The sequence below is a fragment of the Taudactylus pleione genome, unplaced genomic scaffold, assembly GCF_031769625.1.
Source record: "Taudactylus pleione unplaced genomic scaffold, aTauple2 ptg000135l, whole genome shotgun sequence".
Taxonomy (NCBI): domain Eukaryota; kingdom Metazoa; phylum Chordata; class Amphibia; order Anura; family Myobatrachidae; genus Taudactylus; species Taudactylus pleione.
In genome coordinates this window covers 373,673-401,198 of record NW_028284537.1, presented here as the reverse complement: position 1 = coordinate 401,198, position 27,526 = coordinate 373,673, and the positions used below count along the sequence as shown (strand labels likewise).

The 27,526-nt window shown below is 42.1% G+C and overlaps 1 protein-coding gene across 11 annotated transcripts in view; it reads left to right on the top strand.

The window, feature by feature from the left end:
• The window catches only part of MITF (melanocyte inducing transcription factor), a 281,278-nt gene extending 254,683 nt beyond the window's left edge, over positions 1-26,595 (top strand). For 8 of the 11 annotated variants that reach the window (XM_088473361.1, XM_088473360.1, XM_088473356.1 and 5 more), the window contains 6 exons: positions 6,967-7,009; positions 9,839-9,895; positions 10,986-11,061; positions 19,643-19,681; positions 20,332-20,479; positions 22,706-26,595. In XM_088473361.1, the coding sequence (XP_088329487.1) occupies positions 6,967-7,009; positions 9,839-9,895; positions 10,986-11,061; positions 19,643-19,681; positions 20,332-20,479; positions 22,706-23,101 (759 nt within the window). In that variant the 3' untranslated portion in view covers positions 23,102-26,595. The remainder of the gene's footprint in view (positions 1-6,966; positions 7,010-9,838; positions 9,896-10,985; positions 11,062-19,642; positions 19,682-20,331; positions 20,480-22,705) is intronic. The other 3 variants (XM_088473367.1, XM_088473366.1, XM_088473359.1) reach the window with 1 other exon arrangement.
• Positions 26,596-27,526: the final 931 nt, after the last annotated feature.

Here is a 27,526-nt window from a genome sequence, read left to right as displayed (position 1 = left end):
AACAATGACACACTGGCTCTTGGGGTTACAGAACAATGACACACTGACTCTTGGGGTTACAGAACAATGCCACACTGACTCTTGGGGTTACAGAACAATGACACACTGACTCTTGGAGTTTCAGAACAATGGCACACTTACACTTGGGGTTACAGAACAATGGCACACTGACTCTTGGGGTTTCAGACTAATGGCACAGGGACACCACGGGTTTCAGAACAATGGCACACTGACACTAGGGGTTACAGAACATTGGCACACTGACTCTTGGGGTTTCAGACTAATGACACACGGACACCAGGGGTTTCAGAACAATGGCACACTGACACTAGGGGTTACAGAACATTGGCACACTGACTCTTGGGGTTACAGAACAGTGGCACACTGACTCTTGGGGTTTCAGAACAATTGGACACTGACACTTGGGGTTACAGAACAATGGCACACTGACTCTTGGGGTTTCAGACTAATGACACACTGACACCAGGGGTCTCAGAACAATGACACACTGACTCCTGGGGTTACAGAACAATGACACACTGACTCTTGGTGTTACAGAACAATGACACACTGCCTCTTGGGGTTACAGAACAATGACACACTGACTCTTGGGGTTACAGAACAATGACACAGTGACTCTTGGGGTTACAGAACAATGCCACACTGACACTTGGGGTTACAGAACAATGGCACACTGACTCTTGGGGTTTCAGACTAATTACACACGGTCACCAGGGGTTTCAGAACAATGGCACACTGACACTTGGGGTTACAGAACAATGGCAAACTGACTCTTGAGGTTTCAGACTAATGACACACGGACACCAGGGGTTTCAGAACAATGGCACACTGACACTAGGGGTTACAGAACATTGGCACACTGACTCTTGGGGTTACAGAACAGTGGCGCACTGACTCTTGGGGTTACAGAACAATGGCACACTGACTCTTGGGGTTTCAGACTAATGACACACTGACACCAGGGGTCTCAGAACAATGACACACTGACCCCTGGGGTTTCAGAACAATGACACACTGACTCCTGGGGTTTCAGAACAATGGCACACTGACTCTTGGGGTTTCAGAACAATGGCACACTGACTCTTGGGTTACAGTACAATGACACACTGACTCTTGGGGTTACAGAACAATGACACACTGACTCTTGGGGTTTCAGAACAATGGGCCACTGACTCTTGGGGTTTCAGAACAATGGCACACTGACACTTGGGGTTACAGAACAATGACACACTGACTCTTGGTGTTACAGAACAATGACACACTGGCACTTGGGGTTACAGAACAATGACACACTGACTCTTGGGGTTACAGAACAATGACACACTGACTCTTGGGGTTACAGAACAATGCCACACTGACTCTTGGGGTTACAGAACAATGACACACTGACTCTTGGAGTTTCAGAACAATGGCACACTGGCACTTGGGGTTACAGAACAATGGCACACTGACTCTTGGGGTTTCAGACTAATGGCACACGGACACCAGGGGTTTCAAAACAATGGCACACTGACACTAGTGGTTACAGAACATTGGCACACTGACTCTTGGGGTTACAGAACAGTGGCACACTGACTCTTGGGGTTTCAGAACAATTGGACACTGACACTTGGGGTTACAGAACAATGGCACACTGACTCTTGGGGTTTCAGACTAATGACACACGGACACCAGGGGTTTCAGAACAATGGCACACTGACACTAGGGGTTACAGAACATTGGCACACTGACTCTTGGGGTTACAGAACAGTGGCACACTGACTCTTGGGGTTTCAGAACAATTGGACACTGACACTTGGGGTTACAGAACAATGGAACACTGACTCTTGGGGTTTCAGACTAATGACACACTGACACCAGGGGTCTCAGAACAATGACACACTGACTCCTGGGGTTTCAGAACAATGACACACTGACTCCTGGGGTTTCAGAACAATGGCACACTGACTCTTGGGGTTTCAGAACAATGGCACACTGACTCTTGGGTTACAGTACAATGACACACTGACTCTTGGGGTTACAGAACAATGACACACTGACTCTTGGGGTTTCAGAACAATGGGCCACTGACTCTTGGGGTTTCAGAACAATGGCACACTGACACTTGGGGTTACAGAACAATGACACACTGACTCTTGGTGTTACAGAACAATGACACACTGGCTCTTGGGGTTACAGAACAATGCACACTGACTCTTGGGGTTACAGAACAATGACACACTGACTCTTGGGGTTACAGAACAATGCACACTGACTCTTGGGGTTACAGAACAATGACACACTGACTCTTGGGGTTACAGAACAATGACACACTGACACTTGGGTTACAAAACAATGCACACTGACTCTTGGGGTTACAGAATAATGATACACTGACTCTTGGGGTTTCAGAACAATGCACACTGACTCTTGGGGTTACAGAACAATGCACATTGACTTTTGGGGTTGCAGAACAATGACACATTGACTCTTGGGGTTTCAGAACAATGGCACACACTGACTCTTGGGGTTACAGAACAATGGCACACTTACACTTGGCGTTACAGAACAATGGCACACTGACTCTTGGGGTTTCAGACTAATGGCACATGGACACCACGGGTTTCAGAACAATGGCACACTGACACTAGGGGTTACAGAACATTGGCACACTGACTCTTGGGGTTTCAGACTAATGACACACGGACACCAGGGGTTTCAGAACAATGGCACACTGACTCTTGGTGTTACAGAACAATGACACACTGGCTCTTGGGGTTACAGAACAATGACACACTGACTCTTGGGGTTACAGAACAATGACACACTGACTCTTGGGGTTACAGAACAATGCCACACTGACTCTTGGGGTTACAGAACAATGACACACTGACTCTTGGAGTTTCAGAACAATGGCACACTGACACTTGGGGTTACAGAACAATGGCACACTTACTCTTGGGGTTTCAGACTAATGGCACACGGACACCAGGGGTTTCAAAACAATGGCACACTGACACTAGTGGTTACAGAACATTGGCACACTGACTCTTGGGGTTACAGAACAGTGGCACACTGACTCTTGGGGTTTCAGAACAATTGGACACTGACACTTGGGGTTACAGAACAATGGCACACTGACTCTTGGGGTTTCAGACTAATGACACACGGACACCAGGGGTTTCAGAACAATGGCACACTGACACTAGGGGTTACAGAACATTGGCACACTGACTCTTGGGGTTACAGAACAGTGGCACACTGACTCTTGGGGTTTCAGAACAATTGGACACTGACACTTGGGGTTACAGAACAATGGCACACTGACTCTTGGGGTTTCAGACTAATGACACACTGACACCAGGGGCCTCTGAACAATGACACACTGACTCCTGGGGTTTCAGAACAATGACACACTGACTCCTGGGGTTTCAGATCAATGGCACACTGACTCTTGGGGTTTCAGAACAATGGCACACTGACTCTTGGGTTACAGTACAATGACACACTGACTCTTGGGGTTACAGAACAATGACACACTCACTCTTGGGGTTTCAGAACAATGGGCCACTGACTCTTGGGTTACAGAACAATGACACACTGACTCTTGGGGTTACAGAACAATGACACACTGAATCTTGGGGTTACAGAACAATGCCACACTGACTCTTGGGGTTACAGAACAATGAAACACTGACTCTTGTGGTTGCCGAACAATGCACACTGACTCTTGGGGTTACAGAACAATGACACACTGACTCTTGGGGTTACAGAACAATGACACACTGACTCTTGGGGTTTCAGAACAATGCACACTAACTCTTGGGGTTACAGAACAATGGCACACTGACTCTTGGGGTTACAGAACAATGACACACTGACTCTTGGGTTTACAGAACAATGACACACTGACACTTGGGTTACAAAACAATGCACACTGACTCTTGGGGTTAGAGAATAATGATACACTGACTCTTGGGGTTTCAGAACAATGCACACTGACTCTTGGGGTTACAGAACAATGCACATTGACTCTTGGGGTTGCAGAACAATGACACATTGACTCTTGGGGTTTCAGAACAATGGCACACACTGAATCTTGGGGTTACAGAACAATGGCACACTGACTCTTGGGGTTACAGAACAATGCACACTGACTCTTGGGGCTACAGAACAATGACACACTGACTCTTGGGGTTACAGAACAATGACACACTGACTCTTGGGGTTACAGAACAATGACACACTGACTCCTGGGGTTACAGAACAATGACACACTGACTCTTGGGGTTACAGAACAATGGCACACTGACTCTTGGGTTTTCAGAACAATACACATTGACTCTTGGGGTTACAGAACAATGGCACACTGACTCTTGGGGTTTCAGAACAATGCACATTGACTCTTGGGGTTTCAGAACAATGCACATTGACTTTTTGCAGAACAATGGCACACTGACTCTTGGGGTTACAGAACAATGACACACTGACTCTTGGGGTTACAGAACAATGACACACTGACTCTTGGGGTTACAGAACAATGACACACTGACTCTTGGGGTTTCAGAACAATGCACATTGACTTTTTGCAGAACAATGACACACTGACTCTTGGGGTTACAGAACAATGACACACTGACTCTTGGGGTTACAGAACAATTACACACTGACTCTTGGGGTTACAGGAGAATGGCACTGACTCTTGGGGTTTCAGAACAATGCACATTGACTCTTTGCAGAACAATGGCACACTGACACTTATGGTCCCAGTACAATGGCACACTGACACTAGAGGTCCCAGAAAAATAACACACCAACACTTGGGGTTCCATATAAGAAAATAAATGTTATGCTTCACTGGTTCAACCTAAGCCTTTAGCTACTGTATATATATATGTACTATGTCATGCTAGTAATTGTAGAGTTGTAAATGATATTACATTAAGTATTAATCAAACCACTACAGTACCTGTATTTATAGTCCATAATCTGATTTTCCAAGGAGTTTGCAGCCATCCGTACACTGGCACATCTCACTACCATTTCCTTATGTAAATTTCATTTGAGTGGACACCTAAGATGGGTAGTTAAAATTTGATTGACATTATAAAGTATAATCCCTTTCACCCTTTTATGACCTATACCCTCAACTGTGGTGGAACATATTACAGGTGCATAGCCATATATACAGTACATATTTTTTTAATTATGTGTTCCCTACTGTAGATGGTAAGAGTCATAGATGGGTTTATGGAGCTCTGTTATAAATATAAGTACAAGATGGCCAAATCATAAAATTTTTGTGTGCATTACAATCATTGGGCACTTTGCCCCCCGACAGAACACAGACATTGGACATGGTCATAACACATTCATATAGCAGCCTACATACTAATTTTAACAATGAGGTGATGCAGTACGTGAGATCAAAATAAATGGCATGACATTCATCTATATCCAGTGGTATATCTACAATGGCTGCAGATTGTGCTGTGCACACCAAGAATTGATCCCACAGGGTGCCTGCAGTGCCCCCCCCCCATTCAATTTGCCAGTGGTGCCATTTTTTAAGTGATATTTTTTAAAAATGGCACCATTGCACAGGTAGCAGCAAAGATTGCGGCACTGTAACTGTTAGATGGTGCCGTCGGGAGAAGGTAAAACTGGCAGGCACTGTATGGTGTGTGTGTAGGGTGGGGTGGGGGCACCACATAATCTCCCTAGCATAGTCCCAGGCATTCATACACCTCTGTCCATATAAATAAAGTGTTCTTACATCTTACAACCACATGTAACCTATGCATTTACTAGGAACCCATGATGTCACTGATGCTTGGGGCAACATGTATATTATCATGCCTCAAAGGGATGCCCATTTCCTGCATTATCATTCTGATATATTGGTCCCTCCTACAAAATGGCAGCCTCCATACGTAAGGTCTACACTTAGGGCCTGATTCAGAGCCGGACGCTATTTGCGGTCGTTCGTTCTGAAAAAAGGGGTGGCTATTCAAATGAACCGTACGCTCTTTGCGGTCTGTTCACGCCTCTATGTCTGAACGAGCGAACAAAACTTGCGGTCGTTTTTTTGGAAACTACGCCCCCTGGCCGCACGCATCCTACGTCATGTCCGCTATTTATTAGATTAATCGAGTACATCGACCAGCGTATGAACGGCTCGCTATTCTGGTGGTTGTTTTTTCCTACCGCAATCATGCGAGCAGTTCTGACTATAAAATAACCCAGTGACGTGGTCAATGACGCTGCTTTATTAATTATGCACACCCATAAAACGCCCGTTTTGACCTTTAAGCACGCCTGCGTTCTGATCTCCACTCCCCGTTTTCAAGCACCTTCCCCTGTTACCACCCACATACACCTCCTCCTGTCACTCAAATTAGCAGGCATTCGGTATTTAGCGAACAAACAATTTTCGGCCGCACTGACTGGTTCGCGCATGCGTATTACGATCCGTACGCATGCGCAGTTGGGCAAACATCGCTCGGAACGAACGAGCGGCCGCTTACGAGCGGCTCTGAATCAGGCCCTTAAAACAGACGGATGAAAACGGAATTTTGAGGATTTTCCCTCAAACTGAATATACCTGGCAATTAAATCATATAGGCTTCCACAAAACAGTGATGTTGGCAATATTGCTAAGTTTTATCTTCTCTGTGAGAATTCAGCGTTACGCCAGATAACTTTCCGATAACCACTTTCTGCTGTTTAGTGTATTAGCACAGATTCAGGTTTTATTTTTTTCAGATTAAGACACCTGGATGGGTCCTTCCGATGTGAGTTTTCACTACTTTTCTTAACCAATGAAAAATACATTGTGACTGTAAATGTGCATAGTCTCCATTAACCCCTAAATGACTTGCCCCATAGTGACGTCTTTATCTCTAATGTCTTATGCGTGATAAATATGCATTAATATTAATATACCTGGATTTTTTTCTCTTGCAGTTGCCAGTGTCTGCTAATTTGATGGACATGTATGGAAATCAAGGTATGCCTCCTCCAGGGTTAAACATCAGTAATTCTTGTCCTGCTAATCTTCCATATATCAAAAGGGAGTTTACAGGTAATTTTTTTAAATATTAGAGAGTTCGAGATGACATTTTAGGCTCCGTTGTTTCTATATTGCAAATTATTCTCCTGCAATTGGATATCTCATTGACGAATGGAAGTAAGGCTTACTGTGTTCTAATACTTTGTAAGGTGCAGTGTCAGGGCCAGGGGTGCGAGGGGGGGGGCCTGATACAACATACCCAGTCTAGTTTGTGGACAGGGGCTTGGATCTACTAGGTGAGACGTAGCTACACCCCTTAGATGGTCAGGCCTCACCCTCTTCTGTAGCAGCCTGTACAGAGGGGCCCAATACTCACAAGAGGGTGTGGCCACGTCACCACAGGCACGGCCACACACCCACCCAAGTACCAGGGGCCCAAATTTTTGCATGGTGGCCCTGGTCAGGTCTATGTCACAAGATGGTCCATCATCGTAATTCTTTTTATCTACGGTATACCCATGTTAACTGCCACTTTTATTTCCTTAGAATCAATACTAAGGGGTCTATGTACTAAGCCTTGGAGATAAAGTGGACAGAGATAAAGCATATCTCCCAACTGTCCCGCATTCAGCTGGACAGTCCCGTTTTTTGGGGACTGTCCCGCTGTCCCACCCACGGGCCGCAGTGTCCCGCGGTGGGAGGGAAGTTAGCAGAGCAACGGGTAATCAGAGCGAGAACAAATGCCGTGCGCACTGCATCTATTCATAGTGCGGGGAGGAAGCCCGTGGGCAGCCCAGCATCTCGGAGATGCTGGACACGCCCATTAATTATGTAAACGGGGCGTGTAATTATGTAAAAAATGGAGAGGACAAAACCGTGTTAGGATTTCCTCCTGCTATATAAAATTGCACTCCTTACTGGGGAACTACAGTCAATGTAAAAGGGTTAAAAAAAAAATTGATTCACATTGCAGTTAAGTCTTTATCACTGCAGTGTATGTGCTTACAAGACCTGAACAGTGATCTGAAATCTGAATGATGTAATAAGGGCTTATCTTGTTCACCTCAGTTTTGTTGTCTTTAAGATAACAAGTATAGTTAATTTATTTTCCAATGTGAGGCGATGAATATCTACAGTAAAAGCATGATGGCTGTAGACTGCCATCTAGTGGGTACATGGAGAATTACTTTGGTTGCCTTTGTCTGAGAACCACATTATTTAGACGTTACACTGAAGGCCTGATTCAGCTTGGATCGCAGTTGCCAATACGCATGCAATTGGTGGATTCTTGTGTACTGCGCAGTGACCATGCAGACCCATCGCAGAGTGATTGACAAGAAGTGCCATTTGTTTGTGGCGACGGGGGGTGGATGGTCAGGGAAACGCAGGCGTGTGAAGTTAGCAATTTCTGAGTAAGGTCAGGGCTTGTGCAAGTGTGCGTGAGGCTGCGATGGTACTCGAGTGTACCGATGGTTTCGTAGTCTTGCTAAACATTACGGGTGTGTGTAAGGTAAAGTGGGCGTCCTTATGTTGTGCTGCGGCGGCATAGCGATCGCAATGAATTAGCATACTATCGCAGGTGAACTGCATGCGTAATCGCTTTTGCATCGCAGTTGTGATCGGTAGTGAATCAGGCGCTGAGACTTTTGTGTAAGGTTGTTTCGGGTCGTGCATGCAACTCTGCCATCAGTTAAAATGATAAAACGCCATCTATGCTAAGGCAGTGACGGGAGAAGTATGGACTGAACCAATATCTATACATTAGTCAACCGATCAAGGGCGTGATTCAGATGTGTACGCTAATGCAGTCGCTGCTGCGGCCCAGGACGCAGCTGCTGTGTGAAAGCATGTGGGGGACCCCTATTTGGGAACAAACTTGGGGGTACCAAATAGGGGTCCCCCACATGCTAATGCTGTAGCCACCTGGAAATGTATTGAGACGGCCACCGGCTGCTTCACAGATCCAACCAACTGTGTAGAAACACGCAGCGGCTGTCGCAGATCCTTCCATAGTCGCCCATCTGAGTAACCCTCAGGTGGCACAGAATGGCCACGGGAACTGAGACATCAGCGCCATGTTTTCTGAGTACGGGTTCACAGCAGTAGACTGAGCCAAGCCCCAAAAATACCCGTGACACGACTACTGTACCGTTTTTGCTGACACTCCCCATAACCACCCCCCTCCAAACAGTCCCTGACTGTGAATCACTTTTTTTGCAAAGGAATCCTCACTACAAGCTGCATCGCTAAGATACCTTGGCGCATGCACAGTGCAATCGTGGGCCTGCACAGTCAGCCGACAATCGCTCAACTTCGTAAATATCGCCGTTGCGTATGTCTCTGTATCAAACCCCAAATCATTGAGAACAGCGACATCACTGCTGTCATTTTGTTAGCCTGCAATGAATGATAATTCTGTCACCAATATGGCTGCCTCCACTATAAGGACAACAAGTGCACCTTCATGTTAAGAGATGGTAATTTACTAAGCCTCGGATGGAGATAAAGTGAACAGAGATTAAGTCCCAACCAACCAGCTCCTAACTGTCATTTTTCAAACACAGCCTGTGATGGCAGTTAGGAGCTGATTGGCTGGTACTTTATCTCAGCTCACTTTATCTCCAACCAAGGATTAGTAACTAGACCCAAAAGTCTTAAATATTTATCAGGCACAGGGTAATGTTAGTTTCAATTGCTTGATAGTAATCATTTGAGTCACTGGCATCGTTTCTCTATATAAGCTCTTTTTTGTTACTAAAACAATGTAAATGCTGTTTATTGTCTCTAATTGTAATATTTAACTTGGGAAAATGTTTTTTTTTTCAGAGTCAGAAGCAAGGGCCCTGGCTAAGGAAAGGCAAAAGAAAGACAACCACAACCTCAGTACGTTAAACGTTTGTTTGTTGCCATCGAGGTCTAGTAATAAAATGTCTTCATTTAGCCAATGAATGCTATAGCTTACTTCCATCTTGTGTCCTTTGGGTGTAACATATTGCAGAAAGGGGACTTAAAGGGATAACATGCTATTTTAACTGTCTACAGTACTAAATACAACTCTATGGGGAGGATTTATAAAGTGTTCTGAAAAGAAAAAGTGAAGGTTTTACCTGGAGCAACCAATCAGATTATAGCTATCCTTTAAAGTGTATGCTCTAGAATATGATAGCTAGACTCTGATTGGTTCGTGCTTGCCTACACTCCCAGAAAATTTGTCCCTCCCTCTCGTGACACCCGGGGCAGGTAGGGACAGTCAGGCTTGTTGTGCGCGCAGCAAAGCCGCGTGCCGACAAAAAAAGAGGACGTGGCCTCGTGGGTAGGGACGTGGCCTCGTCGGTTCTGCCCCCGGAGACCAGTCTGTTTGCAGTGCTGGCTCCCTCACTGTGTCAGGAGCCGAGTGCTGCTTGTAATACTGCAAGTGCGGCACTTTGGAGTCACCCCTTGGCTGGGTGACAACCAGGTGTGGCTGGCACCCCCCTTGTGACTCCACTGCTCCCAGAACATCCAGGAACCTCCTGAATCTTGGCTGACTCTCCTGGACGCCTAGTGAAGTGGGCAGCCTGGACGGCTTGATGATGGAGATTGTGCTGTATCGCGTCATTGTGGCCCCGCCCCCCTACTTTGGAATGCCGGTAATTGCAGCATTTTATAGAGGGGGGCCAGGGCCACGATTTTGGCACCATACGCCCTACGCTGCCCACTTGCTGCGCCACGCACCTTCCACGCCCCCTCCCAGGTTGTGCATTAAAAGACCATCCATTTATAAATGTTTTTTTTTTTTTTTTTAAATATAATCTTTTAGTTAGGGATCCACATGTACAATGCAGTAGAACACAATCATGACCGAAAATAGCAAGCTACAATGACCGTGCGCAGGTGTCCAAAATAACCCAGCGTGGTCTTCGTGATTGTTTAATTACATTGTTATTATTAAATAAAAGTTCATCTTACAGTATTTTTTTTTTATTCCTTTTAGTTGAGCGAAGAAGAAGATTCAACATCAATGACCGTATAAAAGAATTAGGAACACTAATTCCCAAATCTAATGACCCGTGAGTGTACTGTATTTCTTTTTTCATTCTGCAGAAATATAAAATTTAGGAAAGAAAAAAAAAACAATGACAAAATGTTACAATTTTTTTTTTATATTTTTCCTATCATCAGAAACTACATATAGCCTAACTGCAGTAAAAGGAATAAAAAGTTCTGTATTGTGTGGGATCAGTAAAATTATATAGATTTATCCCAGTTGCTATTTGTTCTGAAATGTTTTCGCAATATTTAATAACATGGAGGGAATACTTGCAGCAGTCTCCAGCAACCAATCAGACGTTTGCTTTCATTGCTTTGACTGATATTGGACTGATGAAAGCTAATACCTGATTGGCTGCCGTAGGAAAACAGCACATTTCTCCTAACTGCACCATGTTATTAAAACCCTGATGTCCCATAAAGTGGATATTCTGCTAATGCTATAATTGCATGTGGAAACATAAAAACAATCCTATTGTTACAATTTGCAATATGGATGAAGGGAGCAAAGCATTATAATTCGTCCCCATGCAGCCGTCCTCTCCCGTCTCCATGCTTAGTCTTGTAGTTCCTGCTGAAAACCGTGACTGTTCATTTGGAGCAATTGCTGACATTGTGGCTTATCATTGAGCCTCCCTCTCACACCCCCATTCTGTAGCAATTTAAAAATGGTGAACAAAAATGTTCAATAATATATGGCCTCTTAATTTGGCCATGATAAGATCTGTCCTATACAGATGTGTTCCCAGACATTTAGCCTAAATACTTGCCCGGTGTGAGATTCGCCGCCAGGTCCCGTGCCACTCTGCTAGCGTCAGGCGTCTTTTTCACCCAAAATCTGTCAGGGTCGAGCAGACTGTGCTGATTAATTTGATATGTGATACTTGCATAGGCAAACGCAGGGGGGTTTCTGGCTGCCTGGAAACCCCCCTCCCCAGCCCACGCCATGACTACAATAGAAATAGTAATATGATAGAATGTTCTAGGGCTGCATGTTCTTCTCAGTATCACAAATTAAATAATTAGCACCATCTGTGGATATTTTAACATGTGTCAGCCAGTAATAAATACACCTGGGTACCAACTAGGAGATCTGGAACCTATGGTTATGTTAATGTCATTTAGTCATAAGGTAGTCTTTCCACTTGAGGCCACGTGCCTTATTGTGAGACCACACCCCTTACAGTGAGGCCACACACCCTTTTTGACGGCAACTGATTATTTGGAAACCCCCCTTTCAAAATCCTGCGTTTGCCACTAGTATATCTGTGTGCCCCCGAGTCTGTATATGAAGCACAACGGAACTTGACGTGGAAAAAAGCTGTGTCCGCTGCTTTGTAGCACTTCGTATACAGATTCAGAGACTCAGTCATACACAGATATACAGTATAAGTGTTACATATCGTACACAGCCCCTTTCTGTGCCTCTACCTGACTGACAGGCAGAGGCATTTAAGGGGCGGGCCGTTCCCGGAAGGGGGGGCATATCCGACCCGTTACCTGGGAGTGGCAAAGCCAAGGACTGCGTTGACCAAAGCAGTTTCCTGGCATCGCAACCCGACCAGCCTGAGTAAACTGAGGTCACGATGGTGATCCCACGGTGGTTGCAGTGCTGAGATCGCAGTGCAGCAGGGGGTGTCATACACCTGCTGCATTTGAATATGTACAATGACGGAATTGCAAAGCTGCCTGCGTGCAGCACTGCAATTCCGATCCAACCTGAATCAGCCCCCTTGTCCTCTAGACTGCAGATAATGTCACACAGTCCTAGTTAGCTTATAACGCCACATGTGTTGATGGAGCCGTAAGACTAACAGATTTTTCACTCTAGCTTGGCCAAATCTTATTCCGTTGGATCAGATTTCAATTATAAATTTTGGTGGGCAGTTGCCATTTTTAAACTTCTCCAAGATGGCGGCCTTTCCCCCCACTTATATTGGCCCAAAACACAGTAGACATACAAATATTTGTGCGTGACCTTTATTCCTTAATGTAAATGCCTAAAGGGACTACTATATTACAAGTATATAGAGTCATCGCATACACATTGGTGAAATTCTATATATATCCCCATTCAGAGCTCCTGCATGAAACTAAATGATTGTGACGAAGGATCTGAGTTTCTATGTATGTGTGTGAGAGTTCCCATACTTTCATGTGACATGGTACAGTCAGCTCACAGCACGGGTAGAAGCTTCCCCACTTCACATTTATACATTACAGTGATGCATACAGCAACAGGCACTTTATCCAGGTCACTTGCATTATGGCCGTTTGTTATGCCATTACTCCTGCTTTTATAATTGGCGGCACACGCAAACATCTCCTGGACCATGGGAACATCGTTGCATAAATGTAATTAGTTATTTCTACACTTAGCACAGCAAAAAAAAAAAAAAAGCACCCAAAGGTAACTTTGCGAGTATTTAATTAAGTAGGAGATGGTTTTGACAAGAGCAAACTTAAAGGCACACCCTTTGTTTTTTAGAGGTCACTCAGCTTTTTGGGAGCACAAGGAGGTTTATGTCAGAGTTGCAGTTGAAGGCCACATAATGTAGCCCCAGTCAAGGATGGGGGTAATTGCTGAGCTGAACTGTTCATCAGCTTCGTATCCTACATAAACCCAATTCATGAAAGCGATCAGTTGAGCGAGCAGAAGAGCTTGAGACCAGCCTCTGAGATCCCCAGCCAGGAGACAGAAACCGAGAATCAGTTCTCCGATTGTGCAAATTTGGTCAACACTGAGCCAGGTGGCCCCTCAGGCTATGATAGAGTAGAGGAGCCAAGAGCCAGCATGAATATCTTTTTCCATCCAACTATTACAGTATTCTACAATTATACTGTTGAATGTTCAATGCTCTCCCTGGTTGTTATTTTTCCAAAGTTTACATTTATGTAGACCTACTGTAATGCCATTAATGAGGGAACTTCGGTCAGACAGAGATGCAATAAGTGGGATATTGGACCACTTGGACATAAAGCAAGCAAAACTTAGGTCAAACATCGATGAAATAGGTGGGATAAAGGACCAGTTGGCTATAAAGGAAGTAGATCTTCGGTCAGACATGGATGAAATAGGTGGGATATCAGACCACTTGGACACAAAGAAAGCAGTACTTCGGTCAGACATGGCTGAAATAGGTGGGATAATGAAACAACTTGGACACAAAGCAAGCAGAATTCCGGTCAAACATCGATGAAATAGGTGGGATAACAGACTACTTAGACACAAAGCAAGCAGAACTGTCATGCAAAATTGTATTAAAGAAAGCCCACGAGGAATATGTGAATCTTTCCACTCCGTACAAGGTAAAATGGTAGATTTGGAGGACAGGTTGAGAAGAAACCACATGAACCAAATTCTGGGCCTACTGGAAACCACTGATCCCACGGAGCTAGAGAGATAAAAACAAGGGGAAATAACTTTGCTACACTCTTACTTTCTGCCTCATATCTTAAATTAATTATTAGGTCAAATACACAGACCGCCCCCAAATGAAGTTGTGCTGAAACTTCTCCTATTTCTAGATAAGGATTGTATCCTAAAGAGAAACACATCCTTTAAGGGTCTTCTGTGCGACCTTAAACAATTTGCACACCTGTTGAGAGCCACAATCTCCTGATGCTGTGTGTTGAATCCAATGAACAAAGTCCCGTGACGTTCGTGGCTGTGGAGGTTCCCCGACCAAATTATTAGCCCCAGCTTGCAGATTCTGGTCCTCTGGCACACGTCACAGAACCCCTCTAATTGGAGACTCCAAGGGGTATTTACCTACATCTAAATTATCATACTTTCCTTAGTACATTTAAGCCCAGAACTGAGGGTAATACATTTTTGGGTGCTTTGGATGAGAAGGGACAGCAAAGAGCCCTACCCATATTGCAAGGTTCCAATCTCTGTACTAATATAGCTTTAATAGGTTATATATTTTTGAAATGTTGCATTTATGTGTATACTCTATTGTGCTCAATCCCCACACTTAGGTGTATATTTACGAAAGGTCGATGTTAATCGATTTAAAATCGAACGATGTTGTGTTTCTGGGGCTAAATCACACATTTATTAACAGACAACTTTTGATTTAGTTTTTTAAGTATTAGTAAATGTGTGATTTAGCCCGAGAAACACAACATCGATGTTAATCGATTTTAAATCGATTAAAATCCATCTTTAGTAAATATACCCCTTAGCCTTTGTGATGGTGTTCCAAAGCCCTGCCTAGGTCTCTGATTGTGTTCCCTCCTCTTACTTTTATTTGTCCTTTAAATTAACAAAAGTGAGGACAAGCACCGACAGCTTTTTGTCGGTTGTGGTCCTATTTCTACCCCTTCACGCAATAGACTGCATATCCTTATTCGCAATCTCCATATCTACTAGTCCAGTGCCGCTAATCATACAGAGTACAATCCTGATCCTCCGCTGAAATTCCATATAGCCTTATACAATTTCCTGTCATTGGCCAGTGCTAAAGCCCTTAGAACATAGAGAAAACCTTGTTGGACTACACAAAACCTGCAGCTCCACCTCGTCTCTCAGATTGGTGCCTCCGCCAGAGCTTTTTTTCAAATACATACAGTATAAACACAACAGAGTCTGGAAGGTGCTGTAAATGACGAGGAAACCACACAAAGACCAAGTGACGTATTAGAAAATGTATTGACCATTAAAATTGCCCTTTCAAATAGATGGGGATAAAAGAACACTGGAAGAGTCGCAGGCACATATCAGTTGTAGGCACATATCAGTTGTCCATCCTATTTCACCAGGATCTGGAGTGTTCCAATGTCACACTGTATTTTTGCCAACTTGAAACAGACGTTTAACATAACCCTGTCCAAATGAGCTTACAATCTAAGAGGTGCGGGGAACACCGATGCATAAGGTAGCGGAATAACAATTGTAGCTGCTGGTGGGGACAGTGTGTGGCTACTGTAAGGCCCCAATATAGCACTAATAATGATTTTACCTTACATCAATGGCATGTGATAAAGAGGGCAAGTACTTCATTTTGTGTTGGGAAATTGTAACCAAGTTTTAACACAAAACCCGTCAGGTCAATGTCTCTGCCCACTACAGATGTCAGTATATCCTATTCTGAGGGGTTCATTGATTTCAGTTTGATGATTTAGCATAGCGCTTGGCTCCCTTTTGGATAGCTCCTTGGCTCACACTTCAAGCCGCAATACAATGTTTATGAGCAGCTCCGACTTTTCATTACTGATATTGGACTTCAGCCGCGTTGATCCCTGGAAATGACGAAGGGGGAGATGTATCAAAGCTTGGAGAGAGATAAAGTCCCAACCAATCAGCTCCTAATTGTCATTTCACATGCTGTGTTTGAAAAATGACAAGAGCTGATTGGTTGGTAGTTTATCTCTTTCCAAAGTTTTGCTACATCTCCCCCTAAATCACTTAGTTAATGATTACACATTCCCCTCTCATGTCCACATTGTCTATTGACACATTGAGCTTTTCCTGGTTTATAAATTGCACTTAAAACTCTCATTAATGTGTGCTGCTATCCACCCGTAACATAGGCCGATCATCCCCCAGTTGCACCATCTCCAGACATTTCATAAACAGTCCTTATGACGTATCAGTGTACTTTAGGTGGAGCAGTTATAAAACTTGCAACATGTTTTTTTTCTCAATTCATTTAATTGGTCTCAAGGCTAAAACACAGACACAATACTTAAGCTGCAGAATGTTGCAGATACCCCCTTTTGAGAAGATTGAAGTCTGAGCCTACAGGGAAACCACAAAATCACTGAGCAGACTTGAGTTGTTTTTTTTTTAACTAAGCCTTGGATGGAGATAATTGTCATTTTTCAAACACAGCCTGTAAAGTGACAGTTAGGAGCTGATTGGCTGGTACTTTATCTTCATTCATTCTATCTCCACCCAAGGCTTAGTAAATAGAACCCTTAGGGCGGAATGGAACTGGCTGTCGCTGGTACCTGTTGAAAGGGCAATTGCCATGATGCTACAAAGATTTTACATTAAACTGGATAAGGCACAATGTTAGTATATAAGCTCTGCAATCAACAGGCATGCTCACGCATTCTCTCCATGCATTCAGTGGAAATGGGAAGGGATGGGACAGACCAACTTGAGCAATATCACTACTGCCATTGCTGAGTTCTCTCACTCCCTATACTACCGTCAGGCTAACCCATTGAGCCGCCAACCTTCCCTGGGACAGATCAGTGAGTTCCTCCATTCCATCCATCTGCCAGATTATTGATCTCTTTAATTGACCTTTGGTCAGAAGCTGAAATGTTGGTTGTCTCTGGACGTAGAGATCACAGCAATGTAAGACCTGAGATGCAGATGAACCCTGAAGGCTGGATATTCGGTAGGAAATAGTAGCACCAGCTGCAATTTGTGGTATAAGTAATAGCCAGATATCAGGATGCCAGAGGTCAGCATGGCCAGTAAACAAGCTGTGGTCAACAACAAGAGTTCACCAAGGCACGTGCAGGATCGAAACACCAAGCACAATATTCTGGAGCAATATATCTTGGCATACTGGAGGAAGCAGGGATTGGAAGATCATCAATGGTTTATACATGTATCAGCACTTTAATCTGTACTGTAGGGAACCCATGACTAGCAGTATAGCCTTTCTCGATAATTGATTAATCCATAATTGATTTGGCTGTGAGTACCTGTTCACCAAGATAGAGTTGGAGATCAAGAGACATAGGACTTTGCTGAACATAAGATAAACAGCTCTTTTTAAGAGTTACTGAAGACTCCTTCTGACCAAACACTTCTCCTCTATGATATGTCCTCTAAGACTCCCCAAATTATATAACCTACTGCATCATTGCATACTGGAACATCACTACAGAAAAGGTACAGGGGAGCAGAGATGACCATCTCATGTACACCTACATTGCTATACGAAAATGTGTGTCCTGAAGGACATCAAGTTCATTAGGTCCACCCTGAATCGCTCTTGTCCAACAGGCCCATCCTGTGATACAGGAGTGCACTAACGTAACTGATTGTCGCTCTACCTCCCTGCCCTGCAGCTGGGAAAGCACAGAGCGACTGCAATGCATCTGGAGATGAATTCTTCCAAATCATCATGAAGATGAATACAAGCAAATTCACATTTAGTCCTACGCGCTGCAGATGTCAGGCGCAGCGGAGTATTTTTTTTCTTCTGCGTATGCGTCTGTCGCACTATTGAGCGGTCAGAGTCCCAGTTGTGTTTCAGATGCACTGTGTCAAAAACGTTCCTGGGCGGTGACAGGGAGGCGGCTTAGCGGATGCATGGAGATGGTCCGTATTATGGGTGTGCTATGGGACTGTTGTGGGTGTATCACTGAAACAGGTTACATGCAAAGACGCTACATCGCTCACATAGGAGGCCATACTCGGGCGGAGAACTGCACCTGCCATAGAGCTGGTGCAAGAGTTGATGCTGCGTCCATTGGTGGCGTCTAATGAGGCACCAATCGGTATTTCAGCGTCTTCATCGGTGTTACTATGGCGACAATACCTCATCAGTAGGCTAACACTAACCTGTCTCACGACAGTCTAAACCTAGCTCACCCTCCCTATTAGTGAATGAACAATCCAACACTTGGTGAATTCTGCTTCACAATAATAGGAAGAGCCGAAATGGAAGGATCATCTCTGTAGAGTAGCCCAACACTGTTTGATCACATTGGCATAAGTGTATCACAGCAGCCTCAGTTGCTGTCTGGATTCCGGGCAAGGAATTATGGACTGGACTACCTCTTACAACATATGGTGCAACCCAGGGCAAGTCCTCTTCCTTCAGTAAAGATTAAGTGCACCTTTAGCAAGTCTGGGGAATGCATTCTGGACATCCCCTGTAAAAACCAAGGTGACATTAAGCAATTAAAGATCATGCAACTGCTCAGCCCAATCCGGCCTTGGATCTTGCATCTCTGAAGTCGCACTATCTAAGCAGTGTCTTCATGGGGGACGAGGCTGGAGATTCAATAGTTCCGAATCAGGAAAATCGAGCTTACAATGGATTTATTTGCATTTGTTTGAAAATTTGCTGACATGCTTGGTCCAAATCTGAGCTTTCAGTGGGGATTCCAGCAGAGTCCACGTGCACGTGTATTATTATGGACACAGCAATGTACTGTACAGTAAGATCTTTGATGTAGATGGATGGAAGTCGAGAACAGTAGCAATATGTGGTTTAAATAACAGTCAGAAGTCAGGATTTGTGAGGTCAGCATGGTCAATAAGCAAGAAGGGCCAGAAACAGGAATTGAGAGCAAAGCACTAAACACAATAGTCTGGCACTGGATGAATGTTACAAGCTGCTTGATATAACCGGGTATAAGCAGGAATCAGTGTTGACTGTGGATAAGTGCGGTAATGACCTTCACACATTTCCACACTGATACACTTTATTATGAGCATGCTCGAGGTGTTTGATAACATCCTCGTAGATACTGTCATGGCCACGAATTCACTACAACTTCACTAAAGCCCCATGTTCTGACGGTTACTCAAACACCTTTTATAGGTGTTTCAATGAGGATGTACCAGCTAAATCTGACTGCTTTATACAATGATTGTTCCCTTACCTCCTCTTTTCCCTCTAGAAATGCTGGAGGCCCAGATTGTGACCATACCGAAACCTGGTAAGGATCCCACATTGTGCCAAAATTGTAGACCCATTGCACTATGAAACTAAAGCTATATGCCAATTTGATAACCCACAGAAATAGCCCTTTCCTACCACTCCTAATTAAGAACCATCACTTTGGCTCCGTACAGAGCAGACAGGCACCTTCAGTAGGAGGTGCCTAAACCTGACATTGTTGCTTTCCTTCAACAACACTCCCTTCTTTATCCTATCCCTGGACGTTGAGTTTGAAAGTCTCCTATGGGACTAAATAAAGATAACCCTAATTATATTTGGGTTTTCCGGTCACATCTTGGCCTCCACCCTAGAGCTGTATTTAAATTCTTCAGCCAGTGTGTTGAACTCTGGTTTCTCCTCAAGCTTTTCAATCATGAATGGTAAAAGCCAGTGATGTCCTAAGTCCCCTTATTTCTTTTGTGCTTGCATCCCGAATCATTAGCTGAAGCGATCAGATTGCACCCTCAGATCTGGGGTGTGTACGTAGAATGGTAAATTATCTCTAGCAAACTCTTATTAAAATTGCAAAAACATATAATTAGACATTTGTATCAGTAGCTTAAAATTTGTGCAGAGAATTGAAAGGATGTAACATTCATCCCGCAGTACTCAGAAAATCATAAGTGTAAAATGTGCTTTGTGTTCCAGGGATATGCGGTGGAACAAGGGGACGATTTTGAAAGCCTCTGTGGATTATATACGCAAGCTACAAAGAGAACAGCAGCGATCCAAGGAGCTCGAGAACAAACAGAAGAAGCTAGAACACGCTAATAGACACCTGTTGCTTCGGATACAGGTCAGTTTCTACCTTTTTAGCTCAATCAGAGCATTAGATGGTCCACCAGGCTAGAGAACCAATACAGTAGTCAATCCGGGGATATAATGGTTCACTGGGCTAAACCAACTTATAGTCAATCAGAGCATTAGATGATTCACTGGGCTAGACCAACCTGTAGTCAATTAGAGCATTAGATGGTCCACCAGGCTAGATCAACCTATTGTATAGTCAATCCGGGAATATGATGGTTCATTGGGCTAAACCAACCCGTAGTCAATCACTGCATTAGATGATTCACTGGGCTAGACCAACCTGTAGTCAATTAAAGCATTAGAAGGTTCACCGGGCTACATCAACCTATAGTCATTAAAAGTATTAGATGGTTTACTGGGCTATACCAACCTGTAGTCAATCAGATCATTAGATGGTTCACTGGGCTAGACAAACTGTAGTCAATTAGAGCATTAGAAGGTTCACCGGGCTACACCAACCTATAGTCATTCAGAGTATTAGATGGTTTACTGGGGTATACCAACCTGTAGGCCATCAGATCATTAGATGTTTCACTGGGCTAGACAAACCTATAGTCAATCAAAGCATGAGAAGGTCCACCGGGCTAGATCAACTTGTTGTCAATCGGGCATATGATTGTTCATTGGGCTAAATCATCCTGTAGTCGGTAACTGCATTAGATGATTCACTGGGCCAGACCAACCTACAGTATAGGCAATTAGAGAATTAGATGGTTCACTGGGCTAGACCAACCTGTAATCAATCAGAGCATTAGATGGTTCACTGGGCTAGATCAACCTACAGTATAGTCAATTAGAGCATTAGATGGTTCACTGGGCTAGACCAACCTGTATTCAATCAAAGCATGATAAGGTCCACCAGGCTAGATCAACCTGTAGTCAATCAGAGAATTAAAACACTCATCACAAAAAAAAAGTAAAAAAAACCCCAACAACAGTAAAGAGGTCAAACAGGCACCATTTATCTGCAAAACATAAATGTACTAAAATGAGGGAATGAAGCTTGATGAAGAGAGATCCCATTCCCTGATCATTCAAACTATTTCGCTCTGGGATATAGCATTCAGGCTCAGACCAATTAATACTCATTTCAATTTATTTTACTTCCTCATTTTAACAGCTTATTTGAGTTATCACTAGGCTTCTTGATAATGAGCTCAAGTGTAATTCTCTTCACTAAGCAGATATAACATATACCGGTGCCTTGGGGTGGCTGTCTTATGCTATGGTAATTTTAGCTCGGTGAAAAAATGTTCTGATAATTTGTACTGACACGTGTCATCTGTCTTATGTTATTGTGCACACAGCCACCATAGTGTTTTTCTTAATTAATCTTGATTTGGGGTGTTGATGATTTGGTATCCGTCGTGTTGATATTATCTGAGGAATGTGGAAATCATTACGTTCCAAGCGGAAATATTGTATTTAACCTAATGTTTTTCACTTCTGCATTTGAGTAAAAAAAATATCAAGGACAGTGGCTTACTTTAAATGTATTAGATCATTCTTAAATATATTATATTAAGTCCACCCAATAGTAGTTGGAACTCTTGGGTGGAGAAATTATTTACTATATACAGTATTTGTCAGCTCTTAAGACAAACTCTGTTTTTGGCCTCTTGTACTGTATCTGATGGTCTTAATATTTATATAAACCCTGCAGCCACCACCGTAGTCTCCCTTCATTTCCCTATAAACTTTTTCTTCAATAGACGAGGCAGCATAGAAACATAGAATTTGACGGCAGATAAGAGCCACTTGGCCCACCTAGTCTGCCCCTTTTAGCATCATGTCTAAACTTGCCACTTCTAGATACTGTGTAGGGCCCTTCCAGGAACAGTTTGCAAGGGGATTTGGCTTCTTAAATAAGATCAAAAACAGTACTCTGTGTTATATGTGAGGACTGTTATAGTCAGTTAGATACAGTATAGTAAACTAGTAAAGGGACCCGTTCAGCTCCTGCCCCCTCACTACTCCACCCCCCCGCTCTGTTCTGCCCCATACCCCTTTGTCTACTGCAGTTCTCCACCCCCCGCTCTGCCCCCATCCCGCCCTCCATTGCTGCATACTCACCTCCAGATGGATCCTCCTTAGCAGATTATTTTATAGATGCTGTAAAAATGTATGGAAAATTCCTGTTATTTTTACACAACTTGGAAGGGTAACCAAGTTTTTTTTTTTTTTATCTACAATTTTTATTTGTACCTTTCAGGAGCTCGAGATGCAGGCCAGAGCCCACGGACTTTCCATCATGCCTTCTACTGGTCTTTGCTCTGCTGACCTGGTGAGTCGTGTCATTAAGCAGGAGCCAATGATGGACAGCTGCAACCAAGAACTTTTGCAAAATCACCATAATCTTTCTGGCACCACCACCCTGGATCTCACCGATGGCACCATCACTTTTAGCAACAACATGAGGAACATTACTGACTCTCCCACCATCTACAGCATGCCCACAAAGTTGGGCTCGAAACTGGAAGACATGTTCATGGACGACACTCTTTCCCCAAGAGTACACGATGCACTTCACTCAGTATCTCCAGGGGCCTCCAAAGTAAACAGCAGGCGGAGCAGCATCAGCATGGAAGAGAACGACCACCACTGTTAGCACTGGTTGAAGGCAACTTCTTACAGACTTTCACAAATTGTACTATTTTGGAGTAGAAGATTTCTAGATAGTTCATTTTCATAGAAATTGCGCTGTGTTTCATCCATAGGCCAGCACTTACGCTTTTTTGTTTTTATTTTTAGAATTTTGTAAAGATATTTGTGCATAGAACTACTTGCTTTGCCTCCAAAGTATTGTGCACAATAGGCAGGATTGAATCCACTTGCAGGCAAAACCAATTGTGAAGTCAGATCTACTGAAACCAATAACCCTCTATCGGAAGCAATGCTCCTGTCTATGTAAAGTTGGGCTTGCAATGCACCATTTATGGCAATGAATGTACAGTATACAAACCAAATATCTATTTGCAGAAGAGTAGATGCCATAGAGCTGCCTTAATAATAAAATTATGGGGAATTACTTAGAATTTTTCTGATTGTGGAAATGTTTGCAAAGAACAGGATGATGGTAATAGGTGCTTAATACTATATTTTTCAGTATACACAGTGAGTGTAACCAGGTAGCATTTATTAGCAGGCTTACAACAAAAACAGGTAACGGTCAGTACAAGCAATATTTTTTTCAGATGTTTCCCTTTACAGAAATAACTCAGGATTTAAAGTAGGTTTATAATCTTATTCAGGGTTAACCTCTGTAATTGCTACACTAGCGTAGTTCTTCAAAAGTTCCAGGGATACTTGCTTTTTGGCTTGAGAGATGATAGATCTCTAATTCAGAAAATCTCCCTATGTTCGACATCTGTTTGTCCATCTTTTACATCACATATTCTATATACCTTCAAATAAGGGTAGAGCTTTATGCCAGAACTTATTTTATCCATAAAAGCCTTATAAGAAATGAAAATTCAGTTTTGGGCAGAGTTCAGTAAAGAATACTTAGCTATAATATTGAAATGCTAATTACCTGCTGTCCACCGGTTCTTCCGATTTGGTAAGTCTCCCTTTGCCATTGCCAGTCCAGCTATGCAGTCCTACCCAAACTAAAAGCAATGCTGTTGAATTCCCTATGAATTGCCCATTGTCATGAACGGAAAACACATGTTGGTGGAACATTGATAGCACGAGGTCTGTAGTAGGGATGAGGAGAAGTTTGCTGGACTGTTGAATGCCTCAGGGGACCCACCAAGTCCTGGGTGTGGCGACTCTGGACTGTGGCTTTCCGCATTGTGGTACAACAGAATTTATTGACCTCCCCCTAAGCCTGATTTTTCACTTTTTTAATCCCATAATAAAGGTGCTGATGATCCAGAATTTCATTGGTGGGGAAATGTTTTTCTTTTAGAGTTTACATGAATAACTTAAATTGTTCCTAACTCTCAAACTGGCCATTCGATACGAGATGTAAAATCCACTTGGTTTTTCTGATCACACTGCACAAAGGGAAGTGATAACTATGGCACGGGGGCTACTTACAATGGCCAAAGATTAGTTTTCACACATAATTCAGTGAAACATTTTTTCTGGGATAATACTTGTCTAGCTCAAATGGATATCCGTACCACAATGAGCGTCTTAAAAATGGAAGAGGTACTGGATATGACGAGTGGAAAATAATTACTTGTTTCTGCTGTACAGGCTCCATGTATTGATGATTGGAGAAACACAAGGGTCTTGGATAGTGATCATGCAAGTTAACAGTAAAAGAGACATCATTTAAAAATTTTTGACCGCTGGGATCGTGTTAGCAAAAAAATTTTTAAGGAAAAATAATATATATAATCCTCCATAATAGCTCATTTATAAAGTGTTTACTGCTCCGTCAAAACATTTTTCAAATATATCTCTGTACTACTATGTAGTTTGCTCAACCACCGCACTAGCTGTTTTAGTTGACTTCTAGCTTTGATGTAAAACAGTTTAAAAAGGTGGATCATTCGACAACAGCACCTTAAAGACAGTTGGCAAGAAGAGGTAGTTGAGCTGAGAAAAAGAACAGGGCTAGATAACGAAATAGGATCCTCTCAATTGTACACATTTTTAATAGCATTACATTTCAAAATGTTTTTGTTGAATGTGCAATATAGATAAAATGTTTTTGAGAGTGGATATCCCCTTTAAGTAAATTTTTCGACAATGGACGAAGAGAATGGAATTTTAACCAGTCAACCATGCTGTAGTTTGTGGTAGTCTGTTTTTTTTTGTTTCTCCAAATAATTTCATTTATTTTAATAATTTGCAAATTTGTATTTTTTTTATTATGTGATTATGTGACAAATTTTGGAGGGTCAAAATGCACAATTTATATTTTGCGGTTAAGAGTTCAACATTATGTTATCCTATTCAGTGGTTTTTCTTTCTGTTCTTTATGTAAACAAAAATCTTATCAGAGATATTAGGGAATATTTTGTATATTCATTTTTGGAAATGCAGGAAAGAGTTTTCTGAATTAGTGCTTCTAGATCTTTTAGCAAAAAATTAAATAAAAAAAACTATTTATTTTTAGAGGTACGTTAAACTTGTTTGAAATCTGCAATTTTTAATTACCCAGTGTTCCTTTTTATTTTTTTGGCAATGTGAATAATAAATGCATTTTATGCAGTTTACTGTGGTCTTATCAGAAGTTGCTCTATATGAAGACTAGTATGATAACAGTTACTTAATGATTATAATATAAAACCATGTTGTGAAGGTAGTTTTCATGTGTTAATTATTAATTTAGACCTATGCAATAACAGTAGTAAGTGCATTTTGATCAAAATTAAGTATATTAGAGGACTGGTGTAATTTGTAACAAGCTGGATACTGTAGCTTATTTTAAAAAAAATCACTGTAGTTGCAGCCTCTCCTCTTGTAGTAGTCAGACTACAGTCTCATTCAGAATGAAGTGCCTTAAACTATAGTCTATTTTGTGTGGACTTGCACTGACTGAAATGTGTCTTAGTGAAACCTATTGGATTAGTACAGTACATGGGTGCCAAATGTTCTTGTCAAAACATATAAGTGCTTCCGAATTATTGTGCTGAATTTTATTGTGTAATTATCCTGATATAGAGGTTGCGCCAATTTTCAAACAGCCAACTGAATTTTTTTAAGCAAAGGCTCAACAAAAGTGATATTACCTTTTCAAGAAAACAGTAATTGCCCCTAAAATGTGGATACTGTAGGTGAAAGGGTAAGGGTGAAATACTGTAAGAAAAAAATATATATATTTGATGTAAAAATAATAAATACCTCCTGTAAAGAAAATTTATGTACAAGTTAAAAAAAAAGTGAATTAGGCTCATGGTGTAGTTGAAATTTGAATCTAGAACAGACTTTTCTAAATGATTGCATTTTTCTCTTGTCTATATCCCTTATGTGATGATATTAAGACGTAGCAGCATTTCCCATACTTTATTACAAGTAACAATATTAGCATTTCTTTTTATTCTGCAATAATTAATTCTTGATGTATTTGTACTAATTTGTGAATTAAAAAAATGCTAACAATTCACTACATTTAGGTAAATTGGCAAACTTTTTTGATATTTTTAAATGCGCACCTCAGAAATTGTGGCTTTTACTTGCAAAAATAATTTGCAGTTTTTTAAGTAATAAAAACGTATGAAATTTTTATAAGGCTTATTTATAGGTTTATCGAAAATTGCTTACAAATCATTTTTTTTAACAATTGTTATTTTTCATTTTTACAAATGAGGACAAGTGTTCAGTTTATTAGTTAGATATTCACAATTTCAACATTCATTATGTCGAAATGGCTGTAATGTTGACATTTTCAAAGTGTACATGCATATAAAGTCGACTTTGAAAATGCATGTCGACAGTGATGTTATGTCAACATATTAAGAATGTCAACATTCTATCCCTATCCCAAAAGGTAACGCTAACCCTATCCCTTAGCTGTAATCTTAAACCTCACAGAAAGGTCAACATCATATTGACATTCTGTCAATGTCTAAATTTTGCAGATGTTGACATTATTGATGTTTACATTTTAAACCATGTTAACATCATCAATGTCAACCTTCTGCTGTTGACATTGTGAATGCCGACAAAGTGAATAGAGACAAGGGGACTACATACTGAGTACAAATCATATCCCATGTGTGTTGTAGGTTATACTAATGTGTTTCACTTCTTGATTAAGGCTAAATAAATCATATATATCAGTATAGCAAATGCTATTGTATGTGAACAAGTGACAGATGCAGTATTATCGTTAACTAAAAACTCAGGTACGATAAACTACCGAAAATCAAAATATGTTCTGTTGCATTAATTCAGTAGAAAACTTACTTACAAAGTGTTTTTATTTCCAGGAAAAAGATGTGTATATTTTTCTAGAAATGTGTAGTAAAAAGAAACAAATTAAAAATACATGAAAATTGGGAAGGCCTGGACAATATCCAACAGCAATTTTTTTGGGGGGATTTGAAGGTTAAATTGGCACAAACACCTTGAGAGG